Source organism: Vanellus vanellus (assembly GCF_965231255.1).
Source record: "Vanellus vanellus genome assembly, chromosome: 4".
Taxonomy (NCBI): domain Eukaryota; kingdom Metazoa; phylum Chordata; class Aves; order Charadriiformes; family Charadriidae; genus Vanellus; species Vanellus vanellus.
The window spans coordinates 75,770,553-75,791,452 of record NC_138909.1 but is presented as its reverse complement, the minus strand read 5'-3'; the positions used below and the strand labels follow the sequence as shown (position 1 = coordinate 75,791,452).

The 20,900-nt window shown below is 43.6% G+C and overlaps 1 protein-coding gene across 1 annotated transcript in view; it reads left to right on the top strand.

Annotated features, from left to right (window-relative positions):
- Window positions 1-3,529: 3,529 nt before the first annotated feature.
- Window positions 3,530-20,900, top strand: part of SGCZ (sarcoglycan zeta) — a gene marked incomplete at both ends in the record, with an annotated part of 532,526 nt that continues 515,155 nt past the window's right edge. The window contains 1 exon segment of the mRNA XM_082483107.1: window positions 3,530-3,568. Within this exon segment, the coding sequence (XP_082339233.1) occupies window positions 3,530-3,568 (39 nt within the window).

The following is a 20,900-nucleotide window of genomic DNA, read 5'->3' as shown; positions in this document are numbered from 1 at the left end:
ATTCTTCTAGGATTCTCCTCTCATACAGTCTTTAATTATATCCTGACAATACAATCTTTAATTACATCCTATCTATAATCCTTAAGTATGCTTACCCGAAGTGCCTGACATAGGAAGACTGGGGCACAGGAAAGACGTGAGACTAGGCAGTGAATGACTTCTGCGTGGTGGTTTGTTAGCGGGCGAAAAAAAAAGGCTGGAAGGCTTAGCAGATGAATGAAGCAGATGAATACATGAATAAAGGTGATACAGTAGCTAAGGCAGTTGGATTTACGCAAACTAACAGAATTCTTTCATTGGTCTACCACGCGTTGACCCTCTGAACAAAGGGCCTAAGGTCAAAGTCACTGCTTGGTGGCTTTGCAGACTGCCGCTCGCTTTGTGTTCTTCGTTTCCAGACGCTCATTTGCAAGCACCAGGCTCAGGGCTCATTTTCAGAGCTCAGGCTGTGATTTGCTTAAAGATTTGCTGGTTCCTCTTTGGATCTAGCCTCTGGCTTGGTTTCAGTTTTCCCCTGGATTAACAGTAATGATAATATTGACCCTTATAGCAAAATTTTGTGTTGACACTTACGCAGAATACACATGTTAACAGCGCTGAATGAAATGGAAAGCTCTCTTTAAGGAAAATAATAATTCCACACTGTATGCAACAAATAAGACATAGGGCCATACATGAATAATGAGGATGAAAATGTCAGCCCTGTCTTCTGAATGAGGGCCCTGCAATGAGAAAGGAGACGTCTTACAGATTATATACAAGATAAAAAAATAAGATATTTAAAGCAACTAGAAGTTTGGTATTAACTTCGGAGTGCCTGCCTTAGCAACGAAACCCACTTTTAAAGTCACTTGTTAGGGGATATTACCTATGAAGAGTGAAACATATCTTGTTCAAGTGACTGACAAAATCAATATGTTTTGCCTTTGTTTCTAAGGAAATAAGGTTTATATGATTGCCCTGTCAATTTTCCTTGCCTCTTCCTTGAACTCTTGACCATTATCAACCAAATTCAGCAGAGGATTCTCAAATGTATCCCCATCCCTACACATTTTGCGCCAATACGAAAACAACCCGAGGAGTGCCCCATCCAAGAAAGTCGGCAGTGGGTCAGCAACAGGAAACAGAAGGTCACAGTGCTGCAGGCCCTCTGTTTTTGTAAAGCTGTATTTTGTGCAGCTACTTGTTGGTCTACCAGGCACCATGCAAACAGGTGTGGACGTATGGAGAGGCTCAGGGGGCTTCTGGTTATCCAGTGGCACCAGTCAGGGCACCAAGGTGCTTTCGTACTATGTCCTCTGGTTGGTGTCACACACTGGGGCAGCCCTCTTCTCTTCCCACAACTGCATATTGACACGTTTGGGGAGGCATAGAAGTTCCTCCTGGAAGAGGTTTTCCTTCAGCATGGTCTCTTACAGAGGTCTCTCCAGTTTGGGTTTTTTTTTTATTTGGGGGGTTGGTGGGGTAGGGTGGTATTTTTCTGTCAGGGAAAAATAGTCTTTTACATTTCTATAGGTCCTACTGCAGCTTGATTTAGTGTCCGCTTTGGCAGTCTTTTATTTGGACATGAGTCTGTTGGCTCACACGGGAACGCCAGACCAAGACTTTAATCTTTACAAATTGCAGTTCTAGATTAATGATAATAATGATATTTACAGTGCATTCACAATGAACCTGGAAGTCATGTACAATTTGTGCTAAGAGGAGAAATGTCATTTGCCTGTGTCTGCCTCGCATCTGTCGAGTTTTCCAGAAGATGAGGGCTATATTCAGTCTTCAGAAATGGCTATCACTGGCCATCCCCCAGGGCTTAAGCTTATGTTAACCTTGAAGTGTTGGAAGCTGCAAACAAATCTATGCTGGACTGGAAAGAGAGTATGCACTTTGAGCTATTAGGTCTGTCTACTTACGTTGAATTATCAGGAATACTGATTCTATTTAAAGTAGCGTGGAAAGGAGGTGATAGTGCTAGAAAGTGATAGTTTTGAATTTGCCATTCACAGAGTTAATAAATAAGGCCCCAAAGACTGATAGCAGCAAACCAAAAATCACAGCCTTGTTCTCCAAAACTTCAAGATTTACAGCAGATTTACGATAAAGGACCATGATAAAATCAGGGTCTTGGTGTGGAGGAATTTGAATTTTTAAATCTAATTTTGATGCTCCTTGGGGTGATGTGAGAGCCACAAAACAGTGAATCCTTTGGAAAAGGAGATTAGTAAAGTAGCAACCTGAGAGAGACTCGGACTTAACCCGTGTGCCATCAGAAATGCGGCTCCACCAAAGCTGCAGCACGTTAACGACGCCCTCAACGTCTGCACAAACCCTGTGCACCTCAAGCCAAAGACGCAGAAGTTTCACATCACCTTATAAATTTAGACACACTTGCAGATATAAATATATAGATATTTAGGTAGGGAGGGATACACGAGGCAGTAACGGTTTCTCAAATTGGTGAGCGTGGCTATTACTCAAGACAGGTGGGGCTAGCGAGAGGAGCCGTTTGGCGAGCGTGGCGGGGCCGGGATGCGCGGGGAGGGACACCCGCGGCGGGGCGGCGTTAAGACCCGGGGACTGCGCTGCTCAGAAAGGCGATGTTGGTTTTTTTGGGAGCTGGAGAAATCCCCCCCGTGCTGGCCGTGAGGAGGGAAGTCAGTCACCTGGCGGTGAAGGACAGTAAAACAGCAACGAAGGGGGAAATCTCTGTCTCTCTCCCTTCTCTCTTCTGCAAGAGATCCACCTCCTGTTTTCCTCCCAACTCTTTTAGCATAACCTTCAAAGAAGACCATCCCCTACAGACTTTCTTATCTTTTTTTTTTTTTCCCCCGTACTGTTATTATTATTGAGAGAATACCTTTAGCTGCAAACCAATTTTGAGTCTATGCAGGACTTGGGGGATTTTGTTATCTTGCCAGCGAAATTGTTCATCGCTAATGTCTTGCGCTCACAGGGTGCTAAATTAGCTACCAGAGTAGGCATGACGGAGAAAGGCTTTTATCATAGACTGTTCTCTTCAGTTTGAACACATTTGCTTGAAATTTGCTGCATGATGCTGTCCAGGGAAGCAGGATTTTTTCTCGGGATGCAGCGATTCGCCGGTTTCTGAGCTTATTGCAGAAGAAGAAAAAATAATCTTTAAACTGAGTGGATTTTTTTTTTTTTTTTGCGGTCTCCTCCTTTCGTTGCCAGAGGACGCGAATCTCTTTCACCAGAGAAGGATCACCTGTCGCTTTAATCCTTAAGGGAGTTCTTTTTTTTTAAACAAAAAAAAAAAAAGTGAAATATTTTATTTATTTATTTATTTATTTATTTTAACCGGTGGAGGCGTGATCGCTGAGAATGAGACTGAGGGGAGCTGCCAGGGTTTGGAGGACAAGGCTGAGTTTAGGCTGGAAACTGAGAGACTAAATTCCCCCCTCCCTCTTTTTTTTTTTTTTTTCTTCTCCCTTTATTTTATATTTATTTATTTTTGGGGGGGGACAACTTCCCCAGTTCCCCCCACCCCCGCCGCTCCGCTCAGTTTCGCTCTATGGACAGATCAGCAAACCTGGACACGGAGGAGCTCAAGGTAGGCGACCCGCCGGGCGCCGCCGTTACGATTTGGGTCGGATCCCGTCCTGCCCTCTCGGCGGGGGCTGCGCGGGGCGGCGCGGAGCGGTGCGCGGGGCTCCCGCAGCCGCGGGCGGGGGGGGGGGGGGGCAGCCGCGGAGCCGCCCCGCGGTAGGGGGGGGAGGGGGGAGCGCTGGAGGGGCAGCTGCCAGAGCCGAGCGAGGCCGTGAGCATCGTCGTAATAGAATTAATAATGATGATGGTGGTGATGATGATGGTGGTGGTGCTGCCCGTGTGCTTCCCGGCGCTGCATCAGCGCCGGGAGCAGCGTTGATCTCGCCCCGGGAGGAGGCAGCAGCGGACCCGCGGGTTTCCCGGCAGAAGTTGCCTCTGAAGCCTTCCTCTCCTGAGCATCTCCTCTTCTTCCTCCTCCTCCTCCTCTTCCCCTCGCCGCCGGGAGAGAGGGGGAACACCCCCCATCCCCCCCCTTCCTTTGCCAGCCCCCGGGTCCCCTCCCCTCGGAAGGGGGGGGCGGGTGCGGGTCGGCCCCCGGTCCCGGGGCCGCTGGAACAATAAAACTTTGCATTAGGACCGTGCGAGCGTGAGGATTTCCCCCCCACACACACACCGCACACACATCCCCCCTACCCCCCCGGCCCTGCTCCGGCTCCCTCCTCCGCCGAAGGAGCATGCCTGAGAGCGCCGAGCATGCTCCTTTGCGGAGATGGAGAGCCTGCCCCGAGTGATGGAGAGCCCTGAGTGAAATTGGGCTCAAATAATAATAATAATAATAAGAAGAATATATGTCTCCATCCATCTATGGAGGTTTCCGCGGGGGTGGCGGAGGGACCGCCGCACGGCTAAGGAGGCGATGGGAGAGGAAGGCGAAGGGAGCCTTCCTCTCCCCTCCCCGCCGCAGGCACAGCCTTCCCCGGGACACCCACTCGGGGCGCCGGCTTCCCCGCCGGGGGGGAGGAGGGCTCTCCCCGGGGAGGGAAACTCCGGAGGGCACTGAAGTGCTGCCGCGGGCTCCTTTCCTTCCCGGACGAGGCGGATCTGAAAGTACTCCGGCACGCTTGTCTGGGAGGCATCAAGGGGTAAATAGATTGACACCCTCAGTCTCGCTGGCCCTAAGGGAAGGCACACCAGAGCTCCAGCCCGGCGTGGGTATTTGAGGTCACGGAAGCGCGGGACGGAGACGGTAATAAAACCGCTTGCTGGAGAACCGCTGATGGTTATAGCGCCTCAAGGACTGCCCCCGCCTCAGCTGGGGGGTCCCCTCCCTCCTTCCTCAGCCTTTTCCAAGGTTTACAGGAGACAGCCGGTGTGGGAAAGGCAGGAGCCGAGTCTTCCGATTAAGGGGAGGGGAAAAAAGTTTTATTTCATAGAATCATAGAATAGAATGGTTTGGGTTGGAAGGGACCTTCAAGATCACCGAGTTCCAACCCCCCTGCCATGGGCAGGGACACCTCCCACCAGACCAGGTTGCTCAAAGCCCCATCCAACCTGGCCTTGAACACCTCCAGGGATGTGGTTTTATTTCAACGGTTTCTTTATAAAGGGTCTTTGAAGAAAATATGTTTACGCTAAGAGGGGACAGCGCTTTGCAGGGACTGTCGTTAAAGCCCGAGAGACACGTCCCGCCGTGAGCGGGGCACCCAGCGCAGGGCTGGTGTGGAGGAAGGGGCTTCCATTAACACCGTAGTCAGCCGCGCTGCAATTAAGACTAATGTGGCGGTGTGGACAGGCTGAGCGACCTTGAGCAAAGCAGCGGAGCTGAGAAGTGACACTGCTCCGAAGCATCAGCACTTTAACCTCTTCTTTTTTTTTTCCTCCCCTCCTTCGCCTCATAAGAACGAGGAGAGCTTCAAAAAGAGGCATTTCTGCGGATGCTCTGAAGCTCCGGGCAGCTCCCTGGGCCGAGCCGCTCCGGCACAACGCTTTTCCAGGCTTTCCCAGGTGTTTTTCCCCGGCTGCGGGGAGCGGGCCGGGGAGCGCGGCCGGCAGGGGGCGGTGGGGGCCCGCCCGCAGCCCCGCGCCCCTCCGCCGCCACCGGCACCGGCTCTCCCGCCCCGGCCGGGCTCCCGCTGCCCGCCTACCGGCGGTGGAGAGCGGCCGTAGGGCTCGCACCGGCAATTCTGGGCTTTCCCGCAGTGCGAAGCCTCCAGCCGCATCCTCACCCCGGTAGGGATGTAACGGGGAGGAGGGGGGGGGGGGGACAAAACTCTTGGGGGACTAAAGGTGTTCCCAGCCGGTGACATTGCTGCGGTTGGGCACCGTGAAGAGCCGCTCTGAGCGGTGGAAAGCTTTCAGCGGTTTCTAGCTAGGAGTTGTTTCAGTGCTCCGCTCCTTCTCCCTTGGGCCACCAGAGTCCCTTGGGCCAGGGCAAGGGGACGGAGTCGGAGCGTACGGGCGGCTGTAGGTCCGGAGGTGTTGAATGAGCTCAATCCCACACCGTAGAGCGCGGAGGGCTCGTGTGAGGAATGTCAAACATGGTAGCAGGGTGTCATAGCAGAACTTGCCGAGAATTTAAGAAACAGGCTGGACGCTGTCTTTCACGATACTGGGTTTCCTCCGTTATGACAATCGTATGCCAGTAAGCATCAAAAAGACTGCTGGTAACTTCCCTACTGATACCACAAGTCAAATGTGCTGTCTCTAATGGTAATATGTAATAACGATATTGAAAATATACACTATGTGATATACAAAGCTTTTATACGTCTCAGATCAGGCATTAAATACGAATTTGAAATCTGCATGTTATTTATCGCACTGATTGTAATGAATTCTGAATTATATATATAATGATGTCTAATGAATATACTTTTTGAAAGGTCATTTTGTGAAAAACTGAACAAGTATCATGTGTGCAACACCTGCTAATGGAGGGTAGGTGAGCTTCTCCTTACTAGTCCATGCACGAATTCCTGATGAAACAGATCAGTGCTGAAAAGAGAGACTACTCTTCCAGAGATTTTGAGCTGTTCTGGTTTTCCTTTGATCTGTCTCATCTTGTGTCTCAGATGCATATATGAACTTTCCTCTGACTTTTTAGTTCACAAGCCTGTGGGGCTTTTGTTTTAGAAGAGTAGTACTGAAAATATACAAAGTAATTGTGTCATAGTTGCACTGTAGTCTTGGGTTTAGTTTTGTGAAGCACTTCCTGTTACCCAAAGTGTATGTAATCGTCTATACCTACATTTTGAACATACATGAAACTATATGGCTGTGTGACTATTATGTATTTTATAGGGCTTCGCAATTTGTATACACGTATAAAACAGGATTAATTAATTTAAAAACTTTGCATTTAGTGTATTCAAAACTTATGTTGATGCATTTGTATTTAATTGCTTGAAATTTTCTGAGTTTGGTTTGCAAAGAAGGGTGGAGAGGCCTTTGTGTTTGCTGGACTGCTGTTGGCTTGTGATTTTCATTCACGCTGAGTAGGTCCTTGCAGATTTCGTCCTTCACTTTTGTCCAGTCGTTTGACACACAGTTCCTTTAACATATATCACAACCATTTCTCTTATGTTTGTTTAGTAACTGCAATTTGTGTACAGTCTTAGATAGCGGGAGATAGTATTCCCTGTAGTCTGTGAAACGCTGATACTTTTCTGGCGGAAAGTTGGTTTGTAACTGCACGTATGATAACAGTGATATTATTAGCCTGATGGAATTAAAAACATCCTGGAAACCATTTCTTATTTACTTGAAGCTGCTGGTTCAGTGAGAATTTTTCATCACAGTCCCGCAATGTTACTTTTAATAGTACGTACAAGTGTCTTGAAATTATCACTTTTAATATGCAAAAAATGTTGAATACTACAGTATTTCTGAATAATCTTGTAAACACTAGCTGAATTTCTTTATTCAGTTCATGAGAAAATATTTATAGTCTGTTTACAGCTTTACATTTCTTGGTGATATAGAACTACTTAACATCCACATGAAACTGGTCACACATGAAATTTTGTGATAATAGTCTTCCGATGTGATTTATGTAGTTTATGAAATATTTGATAAAGAAATTCAAACAAGGAAACCACAAGAGTTTAAACAAGAGGTTGATTCAGTAGTTTTGTAGTCTTAAACATGTAAATCACTTCACTATTTAAATTAACAGGACAAGTAATACCCAGAGGAATTCTGTTGTTTTTTTTTTTTTTTTAAAGAAGGAGCCAGAAAAACTCATGTGCTTGGTGTGGTGTGGGAGGACTTTTGATGAGACTAGGTAGGTGGTTCTATTTCTGTTTTAAGTTAGTCATTCCATAATGAAAAGTATAGTACTCAATAACACTCAACATACTCTTATGAAAGTCTACTTCATTTATTCATGTCTCCGTTTGGGACACGGACATCTTAGCGTGGATACGAAGGGATTTGTCTTTTTAATGCAAAACCTGCTCTCTCCTACCCTTCTCTATCTCCGTCCCTCCAAGAAACCGTCATGGTTTACTAGGACCCTATCAGCAATACTCAATAAAGACAATTAACCTTTGCATTCACAGTCAGAGAATTCAGTCTTTAAACCTTTCTTCGTGAAAGGTCAAGCTGAAATGGTTTTAAAGTAATATACATGCAAATTCCTTTTCTCTGTGTTCCTATAGTGGGATTTCCTCTCCGTCTCCCAATATGTATAAGGGCTAGACATAGTCCAGGAGGCTGGAGAGAATTCTATGCATAAGATATAGTTGTTCGGTGGACATAGAAAAAAGGTCAAGACATCGGCAGTGCTCTCAGTATACATTTTAGAAATCATTCCTGTACTATCACTACCAAGAAACACTACTAAACTGTGGCTGAGCTTTTTGACGTTGGACGTTGCAGCTTTGCTAAGCTCAACACTCTTTAAATGGAAAATACATCAAAACCTGAAGGCTTCGTTAAAGGGAAAAAAAGTACTTTATCTTTCTGTGCACCATGGCTTTTGGGACAAATATTGTTGTGTTTTCCTCTGCCACCATATTCTGTACTTTAAAAAATAGATGGAAGAGATTTACATAAAGGTGGGCAACACATTTCTTTTTTTCCTGAAATGGAAGAGGTTAGTGTGTGCTGCTGCTGCAACTTGTTTCTATAGGCCTGAATGTAAAACTTGGAGACTACGTATAACTCATGCAAGAGTCTTTCAAAGCTAAAATATCTAATGTAAAGACATATTTGGGGGTACCTGTCACACTTTCTTAGAATGTCCCTTAACCTTTTGGAGATTGATATTGCCTTCCCAGGTTCCTGATTTGGCCATGAGCGGGATTGTTTGTAAGGAATTATGGCAGAAATGTCACAAGAGACTTTTCCTCTGAAATCATTTTGCCTTGTGCTATTTTATGTAAACTTTGTAAATAATGTCCAGCATAGCTGTTTCTACATCCTCTTAGGATCCAGCATTCCAAAGGACAAAGATAAGGATTGAAATACAAAAAAAAAAAAAAAAAAAAAAAAATAACCACACAGTGTTACGAATAGACTCTTTTCTCACTTTGACATGGAAGTTCCATGGAAGTTTCCATCAGGAAAACACTCTAATTTTCTTCTCTCTTCGTTCGAAAGAAACCTGGAGAAAGTGGCTTAGAAGTTATGCCGTTGTCTTTATTTTTTAAATACTCTGTACATTTAAAGAGCTTACAGAAACCTACGTAACATCCTCTTGTACCTTTGGCTGCTGCCATATATAATGTCATTGTAAAGCCAGAATTACTTCCAGAATTACCTAACAGTCCAAAATGAAGATTGACATTTATCTACTAAGTCATCAGATCCTTTGCTAATTTTAAGATACTACGTGTTAACTCTTTGTTCCATGACAAAACCCTTCTTTGTGAAGAAAGATGTTGTGAAGTTGCCATCCACGAGCACTGGGTTTTGTTCCTCATCACAGGCAGTCTGTTGGCTGTCTCAGCAGTGAGAGACACAAAATGTGAGGCTTTATTCTTCATTAGCAGTATTACTACAGCTAATCACGCAAGGCCAGATTTACAGAGGTGCTGGGTAAGTCAAAGTAAGCTTGTGGTGTTCAACAACGTTGAAGGAAAAAAAAAAGTCTTCTGTTTGGACCACCTTTCTTATACCTCTAGGCAACACTTTAAGAAGGATTGTACGGTTTAGCTCCTGTGTATTTGCACTGCTTGAAAAGTACTATATGACGACAGAGTATCTTTCTGCGATTTTAAATTAGCAGTACTTTGTGAAATCAGTGCAGTCACATTAGCAGAAGTACATCAGTGATATGTCTAAAATCAGTGCCACAAGCAGTAGCATGCCCCAGGCATAAAAATCTGGCCTTTAGCCGTATTTCTCTGTTTTATTTCCCAGTCTTCTTCAGTTCATCTGGGCAGCATGGTCTGGAATTTATAGGTTCCACCTTCCTGCTCCTATAACTCTTGAACAGACAAATTATGTTAGTAAATGGAGGCCGCCACCACTGAGAAATCACTTCCTCTCCACTTTCTGAGACGGTAATTGTGTACATTTAATGAAAGTACATAAACTGAAAACACCATTAATTTGAATTTGTGCTTTCTAAATGCATTGTTCTTTGTACCATGATCCTGAGTGAAAATGTATCGTTACAGCATTATAGATTCTGTGTAGTATTTTAGGCTTTGTCATCTGTATCAGGGTGGAAAGAGCAGATTGTTGAACCAGATCCATGCAGGTATTTTTGGTATTCTTGCTCTTCAAGATCAGTGTTGATGACACTTGTACTTCTCTGTTATGTGGGTCGTTTTCTACTCAAAATTGTTCATAAGATATTTTGAGTTGGATTCAAGAATGGGGAAAAACTTGCTAACTTCATATTGAATACAAGCAATGCAATTGCCCCCATTCAGCAGGTATATGGCACAACGGCTCTTTAAAATCAGTATAGGTTTTAATTCCGGGAAATCTTTATAGAAGATCAATTTACTTTAAGATAGCAAAATTATCTGATTGATTGGTACCTTGAAATTTGATATATTGTGGTGTGTTGGGACCTGTAGCTGAGAAAAAATGCTATGAGCCATTGAAATTTCAGGTGGCATTCTTTCCAAGTAAAGTTATTCAGTAATACTAAATTATATTCTTATAGTCCACGTGCACAAAACACTCCATAAATGGCTCTGCTCTTTAACTAGTTGAAGACAAGTAAATTAACTGTGCTAGAAGAAGGTTTCACATTTGCTAAGCTTAGAGTTGCATCTAATGAATCGCCGACATACATAAAACAATCAAAACTAAAAGTAAAAAAATCAATAGAGCCTTCGCTGCTTTATAAGCCAGTATGTTTCTGCACATAGATCAACAGAGATGACAAAAGTTGAAAGGCAATCTAAAATTTCAGGAGTTACCTATAATAAAGAGGTAGAGAGCCAATCGAATTGAGCCTCAGAATCTGGATTTTACCTCGCGTTCAATTTAATGCCTTTTTATTGGAAAAGGTGTTAAATCAGAACTGGGGAAGGTGCCTAGCCGACGCACATCCAGCCTGCGTGCCCTGTGCTGGGAGGGGGTCAGGGCTGGGTAGCCCCCTCTCCACCTCTGGCTTTCCTGCCTGCGCTTGTGGCTCGGGCATAGATGCGGTTTGGCTGTAAGTAGCTTTGGAAGCAGTCAAGCCATTAACAGACTCATTACGAGAGCTCGAAGTCCCGTGCCTTCCAGGAACATTCATTATTACCTTTAGGAGCTGCTACAAGGAAGGTTCCTCCGATGCAACAGAGGCTCAGCCCTGGGAAGCAGCCTGCAAAGACCCCGCTGCACCCACCAGGCACTCGGCGTCTGCAGATGCCCCGGTTTGCCCAAGTAATGCTGCTTAGGCCCATCACGCTAATGACTAATGCGTTTGCTTGCACATTTCCCATCTGGACTGAGAGGAATGCCTTAGGATTTCTCCTGCTTAGGGGCATTGGTATTCATCGACCAGGTGTGTTGAATTCTCCTGAGGACTGTGATCCAATGAGGGGACTCTAATGATGAATTCTTTGCAAGCGTGAGTGCAGCGCACAGTAGTAGCCCCAATGGTTTTCACTTGATAAGTGGCCAAAGAAGGTAAAAAAGCCTGTGTCTTCCCCTTAATGGGAAAGATCTTTTTACCATTAGCTTAAACCACATATATTTTTAAAGGGTGATTGCAGCACAACTTGGAGGTGTTGTTTCTAAGTTGAAGAAAAGATGAAGCCAAATATCTGTACTCGGAAGTGATTGCTTGGTCATCGTAGTCTGGTAGAACTTTTAAGCATGTGAATCTCCGTCCAGTAGAGAGCCTCCTGTCATGGTTGTAATGCTTCAGGAGATACACAGGATTTTAGTCTGCATCTTTCTTTTTTTTTTTTTTTTGGTGGTAATTTGTCTTGGCTAATTCAGGAGTCTCCCTGCTGAGCAGGCTGGCTGTTGTAAATCCCATTCACCGGGTAATATATGTGTGAGGAACGAAGCTGAATGATCTATGCCCCAATAAACGGCAGAGAGCATTTCAGAATGCATTACAAAGAGACTGGAAGTTTTTCCAAGAACACTATTTAGTCTTAAAGCTGAAACTCGTGGCGTCATTTATTACTTTCAGCAGTTTGAAAATTAGCTGTGAATAAGTACTAATCTAGGAGCCGCTCACTATAAAAGTCCACTCCTCCAAAATGACACAAAATCCTAATCTTCCCTGAAGTTTAGAAGAGTTCAGGGAACAAAAAAAAAAAAGAGAGAAAGACAAAAATCGGGACTAAGATCCATCTGTGCTTTGTTTTGCTTGAGTCATCACCAACAGATGGCAAATACTCTGTAGAAATCACTCAGCCGAGTTACTCCGGTTTGCGGGGTACCTAAGGCGCCTACCCTTAGTTCTAGCCTTATACTCTTTGTCAGAAACTCAGTTTCCTCTGGAGGTTCAGACGGGTACCAGCACGCAGGCTTGTGCATAATTATGCCTTCAGACACAGTACCTGTTATGTAAATATTGGTAATAATTATCTTCCCTTTTATTTCTCCTGAAACAATAGGTTTCAGCCCTAGCACAAGACTGCCTAGCTGTGTCAAACTTTATAGGCGGTTGCAAAAATAGCTAGCAACAAGCTGGTATTGACTGTCACTTCCTGTAGGATTCACGCTGACATCTACTATTTCAGATATCCTTCGGTTCAGAAATATTCTACACGCCATTTCCCGATGACTTCTGCAGTTGAGCTGACATGAGATGAATGCAAAAACCGTCTATCGTGTAGACTCGCGTTCCCACTTAATCTTCATGCAGGGAAAATTATAATTCCATTTCATCAATGTTTTATTAGATTTTCCTGAAAAAGTTGGCAGAAGAATATAATTCTTCAGAGACTAACAACAAGTTAGTTAGCGTGTGCTGTTTCCCCAATACTGGCATTGACGTTCTCATTTCTGTAAGTATATCTTGTTTGCAGGGGAGCGAGATACTATTTTTAGAATTGATCTCATACATTTCTTCGGTTCTCCCCCAACTCATTATAAGGTGCAAGTGAGTATGTGATTGGAAAATGATCTATCGGCCCAGAGGAGACCTCTACCTAGTTAAGCTCCCTATTTTGCTCAGTATTAATTTAGATGAGGTAGATAATGTTCACTGTTCATGTAAATATGCCATCTACCCAGTCTACCGAGACCACTTGTGCTATTGCTTAATAAAATTACGGGTATGTGAGTAGCGTCCCTGTGTCTCTGGGTAAAATTTCCATCATACTGCTGACGGGCATAAAACAGAAGGCACCCTTTGCCAAGGTGCTGCCTGTCCTATTGAACTTGGACTTTTGTAAGCCTTGGTCAATGAATGGATGTATCTAGGAGGCAGCAAACCGCAGCGTGATGAGCAGGGAGCGCTTCGGAGAGTTGCGTTGAAGCCCAGCACCTGGTATGTCAAGAACTATAGATTATATCGAGTAAAATTCATTACAGTTTTGGGCACAGGCTGCTGCATCAGACTACAATGCTGTTATTTTGCAGTAGGCGCACAGAGCTTGCCAACGCAGTTTTACAATTGCCAAGTGGAATGTAAAGATTTCAGGTCGAAAGAGAAGGCTGAGCCATGCGAGAACAGACGACAGCGCACTGACCATGTGCTGAGCTGGTGGCAAACGGAATCAACACGGCTGCATGGCTGGTTGCACTGCTGTTCATGCTGATGCCTCGCTGACATATCTTAATTATCCACAAATTCAGCACTAAGTTTTGGAACTTTTAAAAAAATAGGATAACCGACTCTTTTGTGCTAATATTACTGTTCAGTAAACGACGTGTGTGTGACATGCAACATTTAAATGCATGTGGGAAAAAAGAAAAAGGGTGATATTTCTTCCTTTAGGTGCTAGAAAACTCAAATGACTACCCAGAAAATTTGTGGGAAGCACTTGTCTGTGGACGTGGGCTTGCACGGGAGGTGATGGAAGCAGAAAAATCTGAGAACTTATTGAAAGCAGCTGATGTTGCTATTGTCAGTATGAGTTGGGTGGTGTTAAGACAGATATGGTCTTGCTGTCCCAATGGAATGTTACCACCGACTTGGTATGCGATGGGGTTTATGGTTTTCTGCTCTAAGTATAGGATCAAAACTTGCGCTCCTGGGCACTGCAAATTTCCCCATAATCTACAGTTGGGACCCGTTTCACTTTGCTTTCACTGGCTATTATTTTAGGGAAAACTGGTCCTCTTCTGTTGAACAGGTGTACTTTTCTGTTTCTCATAATGCCAAATAATTTTTGCTACCTCACCCTTTAATAAAGAGCTAATGATAATAGCAGAGACTAGCAATTACAGGTATCAGTATTGTTTCCCTCTGTGGAGAAGATAGTTTAAATCTGCTCTGAAAACTAATAAAATAAATAGACTTACATTTGTCTTTTGATGATGCTGCGACTTTTCTTTAAAACGGAATTTTACTTAAATTGCAATTTCTACGCTTCTATCATCACATCTTTGTCTATGTGCATGAGGACTCATTTAAATTTTAAATGCTGGATTTTTTAATAATTTATCACAATGCCAAAATATTCCATAACATTGATATGTAAATGCTTCCTGCATCTTCACATGACACCCCCCCCCAGACAAACCCAGTAGCATGAAGAGGCAGGGAACAGGAGAGGATAACAGGATGCAAGTCTACTGGAAGAAGCCAGTAGCACAACGTGGGCTAAATGAAGGCGCCTTCCACTGCCTTACCCAAGTCGGTTCAATACGGTTCTGTTGCACAGACTGAGTGTGCTTAACTTTTCTAGCACTGATAAAGTGCCACAAATTTTAATTTTAGGGGGCACGAACGCTTGTAAACCAGGATCCAAAGTAAAGTGCAGCTGAATCAGCAGTAGTGCAGAGGCAGGAAGCTCCGTTGCAGGGCTGGCGGTGGGCAGCAGCATCTTAAACTGGATCACTGCTCATAAAACAGAAGCGAGGGACCACAGCGCTAAGTACCCCTTCTGCATGTAATATTTTTCAGAGTGTGTGTATGCCATGAGCTGCCACTGTTCACATTATTCCAGAATTTGGCCCAAGAATCATGGCATAGGAACAGATGGTTGGTACATATTTTACACAAATTACCTGCTTGCTGCAGAAGGTTATGATGGCGGTTTTGTTTCTTGCTTCTTTTATTATTATCGTTAGATGTCGGGTTTAAATATAGAGGTCTAAAATTGCCTAAAAGTTTTTTTCTTCAGCTCTTGTAAACTAAAAAAAAATATAAATTGTGAAAGTTTCACTATGAAAAGAATATTTTCTACATGAGGAGGTTAGATACCTATTTGGACCAGGTCAAAGCCTACTTTCCCTTACCTTGTAATGTTTTGGTGTTCACTCATATATATTTTTGCCCCTGTAACATAGAAAGAATTGTTCTTTGTGAAAGAATTTATGTGAAACAGATTTAAATGTAACCTTAGAGCACTAAACATGAAACAAGAAAACTGAGTTAAACTTTTAAAACAATCAGTTTTATTCTGCACACAGCAATTACTTCTGCTGTCAGCAGGAATAAAGTTTACTGCTGTTGGAAACTTGTAAAAAGTCAAATGTGTTCTGTACAACGCCTTGTCAACTGCAAGTAAACAAGAGCACACCTTTCAAGAACGAAGGATTTCCTTATTTTAGTATCTCTAAGGTTTGTGTCCTAAACACCTGCTCAGAATTAGTTACAAAAATGTCATCTGAAAGAAAAGAAGGAAATGCTATATTCCTATGCGGCAAAGAAATCCTGCTTATTGGCTCTCCGAACTGCCTCAGCCAGAATACACGGGATTCAGCTCTTCATCTCATAGGGAGCTGAGAGATCCCTATATCCAAAAGTTGAACTGGGATTAATGCAGATGTCTTTGTGATTGTTCTTACACTTCAATAAAACTAATCCTTATATCAGTGCAAGTCGTATCACAATTAAGCCTAATGACAGACATAATCCCTGTTTTTTATTAAAAAAAATAACTTCTGTGAACCTTTCAGGGGAAGAGGAGACAGGAGGAGGAAGAATTACCTGTCTGCTCAATTTATTCTAATTTAATCTAGGGCCAATTAAAATAGCTTCTTTCTTTTTTTTTGGGGGGGGGGGAATATACCTTTAAAAAACCATACATTTTAAAAGAGAGGTGAAATTGTAATTCATCCCTCATATGCAATCTGTATCAGGATTAGTTTGATGGGTAGTTTGCTTTTATTGGTACCTTCTTCCAAAAAAACCCAAAAAACCAAAAAAAAAAAAACAAAAGAAAATCCCAAAGCTGTAAATTTTCATGGGCCATAGCTAAGAATGAGATGGCAATGCTGTTTACTGGGACAGATCAGGTGCTACTAACAGAATTTCAATGCCAAAGGTTAATAATATCATCATCAGTAGCTCTTGAAAGAGACCTGACTGAGTAAAGGCAACTTAATTTTAAACACTGAGACAAGTCAATCAGTATACACCTAAAAATATGCATTGAGGGATGTGGTTTGCATACATTACAGCCTTGTTTTTTCTTTTCTAAGCTGTGAAAGAATTCTTGAATTCTTTTGTTCACTGAGTCAGGAAGGTAGGCACACGCGTGTTTTTTGTAGGGTATGGGTCTGCTCGTTGCTGGTCACTGGGTAGAGAAAGAGAATTTCGAGGGGAAGGGCAGGGCACAGAGAAATAGCCTTCCACTCCAAATTCTGCGCTTCCCGTCCTAGTGTTAAAACACCTCTCTCACCAGGCTATTTGTCCGGTGATGGGGGGGTGTTGATGAGCTGAAAATGTAAATGTCAGCTCAGCCAATGTACATTGACTATGGCCTGAGGGCTTAGTAGGTGGGCCCATTTTCCCATTTTTCCATTTGGCAGTATCAGAACTGATAGCATTTAAACATTAACTGAAACATTTAAAGTGGCTAAGGGCACAGTGCAGAGCAAAACGCAGAGATGTCAGTAAAGCCGTCTCGGTGCTCTTGGGAGCAGTATTCTGGATCATGACTAAATGGATGTATCTGACCAAGTGCCAACAATTTTGGCAAGGCTGTGCGAAGGAATAAATCTATGCAACTTAACTTTATTATTATTATTATTATTACTATAATTCCTATTATGAGCTCTGCGTGTATTTTTATTTGTGTTTCATGGAATTCAGTGTTGATGATAAAGGGAGGAACCCGCTTTCACTTTACACACTTCGTTACACTTTTTGCTCTGAGTATGCTGTGATTAAATTTATTATGTGAGTAAATATCCACATAGGCTGGTAGAGAAGGTATTTCTGCTTATGGTCATAGGGTAAATTAAGAAAAGTATTATTTTCTAGACATCTGCTTTCACTATCAGCCTCACAAAGAAAATAGCTCTGGACCTTTTAAGTCACATGGAAGAATAAGATTTATGGAAGATAATATAGTTACCCATTGACTCCTGGAAAACAGTACAGAAAACACGATTTTAGGTGTGATTTAGAACATAATGAATTCAGAAAAGCTGTAGTTTTATCAAGGGCATTGGTCTTGAAACTTTTCTGAACAGTTGTTTTGAAAGACCATCACTAGCTAGGCCCAATAATTAATACTCCAGCAAAATATCAGTGAAGAAAAATAGTTGGTGGCAAAATACTATATCACAGAATCATAGAAAAGTTTGGGTTGGAAGTCCAAGTCCAAGCCCCCTGCAATGAGCAGGGACATCTTCAACTAGATCAGACTGCTCAGAGCCCCGTCCAACCTGGCCTTGAACACCTCCAGGGATGGGGCATCTATCACCTCTCTGGGAAACCTGTGCCAGTGTTTCACCACCCTCACTGGAAAAATGTCTTCCTAATATCCAGTCTGAATCTACCCTCTTTTAGTTTAAAACCATTACCCTGTGTCCTATCACAACAGGCCCTGCTAAAAAGTTTGTCCCCATCTTTCCTGTGGGCCCCCTTTAGGGACTGGAAGGCTGCTATAAGGTCTCCCCAGAGCCTCTTCTTCTCCAGGCTGAACAACCCCAACTCTCTCAGCCTGTCCTCACAGGAGAGGTGCTCCAGCCCTCTGATCATCCTTGTGGCCCTCCTCTGGTCCCACTCCAACGGCTCCATGTCTTTCTTATGTTGGGCGCCTCAGAGCTGGATGCGCTGCTCCAGGTGGGATCTCATGAGAGTGGAGTAGAGGGACAGAATCCTCTCTCTTGACCTGCTGGCCATGCTTCTTTTGATGCAGCCCAGGATACACAGCTTTTGGCCTGCGAATGTACATTGCCAGCTCATAGCCACAAGTTATCAGTTCTGGGTCTTCCTCCAATTCTTACATCTGTGGGATATATGTATGCCCACCTTTACCTCTCCCTGAAGAAGCAGTATGGAAGAAGCAGACCCATCTGAAGTGACCATCAAGTGGGTCATGCCTCCACTGTGAATGAGGTTATGATTAAGATATGCATCTCAAAGTCAGTGGCTGCCTTGCCTGATTTCTGCTCAAGTCCCTCCATCACTGAGGCTCCTTTGGCACAGAAATTGACATTAAATCTGATACATTGCATCACATTTTTAGGAAATTTAAAATTTGCTTCTGGGAAAGACTGTTGTTTCCTATCTTCTCTATAAAAAGGCAAGATCTGCATAAGGCATCTGCTTTATCTGCACAATTAGAAGGGAAGATCGTGTGCTGTTTTACAAATACATAAGCAGAAAAAGACTTTCCTTCAATACCTTCCAGCTGATACGGAAAAAGAGAACCGAACATAATATGGATACTACAAAATCTTTGATTCTGTTTATTTTAATTTTCCATTGCTGTTTTACCTCACCTCTTCTGAGCCAGCTTTGTGGCCTTTCAGCAATTTTCTGAAAAACAACACTAAGAAAAAGATCTTTGCTGGCCAGTTTGTTGATATAGTGTGCTATATTAGCTGAATCAAAGCCATCTTTCTCTTTGAATTCTGCTGTCCTCTAAGTATAATTCCTCAGCCCTTTTCTAAGTAGTATATGTATTAAAAAGTGTATCTATGTACATATAGAGCCATATGTGTGTACAGCTTTTATAGGCCTGTATAATTTTTCATTTTTTCTTATTTCTAGGTTTTAAACTTCTGTTTGACAACAGTTCTTTAAAAGGTACGTCATTGTAGAATTAGTCTCTGCTGGTTTGCATCTGATTCTATAAGCACTCAGAACAATCTCATTAATTTCAGTGAAATGAAGAAAATTTTGCTGAGAGTTTTAGATTAATATTTATTTTCAAGACTTGAAAATATGAGACCTGTATTGTGGCATGATTGCAACAGAAGAAATATTCAGAGAAACAGGTGGGAAAAATTTGCAGATATCATGATCGGAGAGATAGGTACCATAGGAGATGGGTGCTCGTTGACCTTGTTGCTGTCTTAGTGGCTTTCTTTACTAAAACCCCTCATTAATGGCAGCAGAAGTTCAATCAACACATAGAACCAGGGCAGCGTGTGGGTCTAATTGCTGCAGCAGTGCGCGTGTGTGTGGTAATGGGCATTTTGTAGCCGAAAGCATAACAACAAAGGCAATAGGCGTCAGAATTCGAAGGTCTCAACAACAATGGGCAAGGACACCTTGGTTTTTAGTAACTGCCATAGCAAATAATCACGGTGAGGATCTTCTGATTGAATCTTTCCTCGGCCAATGTTTTCCTGAAGAGGCAGAGGGTTTGCTTTCACACCAACCTCCTGCTTGGCAGCAGTGCCAGGGACAGATTGACCCGTGCTCTGGGGGAGGCATTGGAGGGCAGCTCTGGACCTGCTGCAGGAATCTCTCCCAGCAGTGCAGTGCCTGCATCTTTTCAGCCGGCTCTGACTCGCAGACCCTTCCCTTCTACATTGTAAAAGCAGCTCTGCTGAAAAGACAGTGACGTCTCAGGCCGTATTATTTTCCCTTTATGATATCTGTAAAGGGAGGCAGTCCCTGTTACTTCTTTTGTCTGCCTTGGATCCCTTGAAACATCTTTCCTCTCTGCTTGGAGGTGGCTCACTCTTCTTTAACAAGGTGATTGGTGTATATGGAGGACATATTCTCCCTTGCTGCTAGCTTCAACTCAGAAGACTGAACTTGAGGTCAGCTTCAACTTACAAAATCAAGCACAAGCTGGGAGACAGCTCATCAGTACTTATAATGGATGGAAGAAAGTCACAGAACCATAGAATGGCTGAGGTTGGAAGGGACCTTAAAGGTCATCTAGTTCCAACCCCCCTGCCACGGGTAGGGACACCTTCCACTAGAGCAGGTTGCTCAAAGCCCCATCCAGCCTGGCCTTGAACACTTCCAGGGATGGGGCAGCCACAGCGTCCGTGGGCAACCTGTTCCAGAGTCTCACCACACCTAAAGAATTTCTTCCTACTATCTAATCTGAGTCTGCCCTCTTTTAGTTTAAAATTGTTACCCTTCTTGTCCTATTGTTATGTTCCCCGACAAACAATCATAGAATCATAGAATTGTCTAGGTTGGAAGGGACCTTTCAGATCATCAAGTCCAACCATCAACCTAACGCTGCAAAACCCACTACTAAACCATGTACCTCAGCACCACGTCTACCCGTCTTTTAAATACCTCCAGGAATGACAACTTCCACCACTTCCCTGGGCAGCCTGTTCCAATGTTTGATAACCCTTTCTGTGAAGAACTTTTTCCTAATATCCATCCTAAACCTCCCCTGGCACAACTTGAGGCTGTTTCCTCTTGTCCTATCGCTTGTTACTGGGGAGCAGAGTCTGACCCCCACCTCTCTACAACCTCCTTTCAGATAGCTGTAGAAAGCGATAAGGTCTCCCCTCAGCCTCCATTTCTCCAGGCTAAACAACCCCAGTTCCCTCAGCTGCTCCTCATAAGATTTGTTCTCCACACCCCTCACCAGCTTTGTTGCCCTTCTCTGGATACGTTCCAGCACCTCTATGTCTTTCTTGTAGTGAGGGGCCAAAACCTGAAC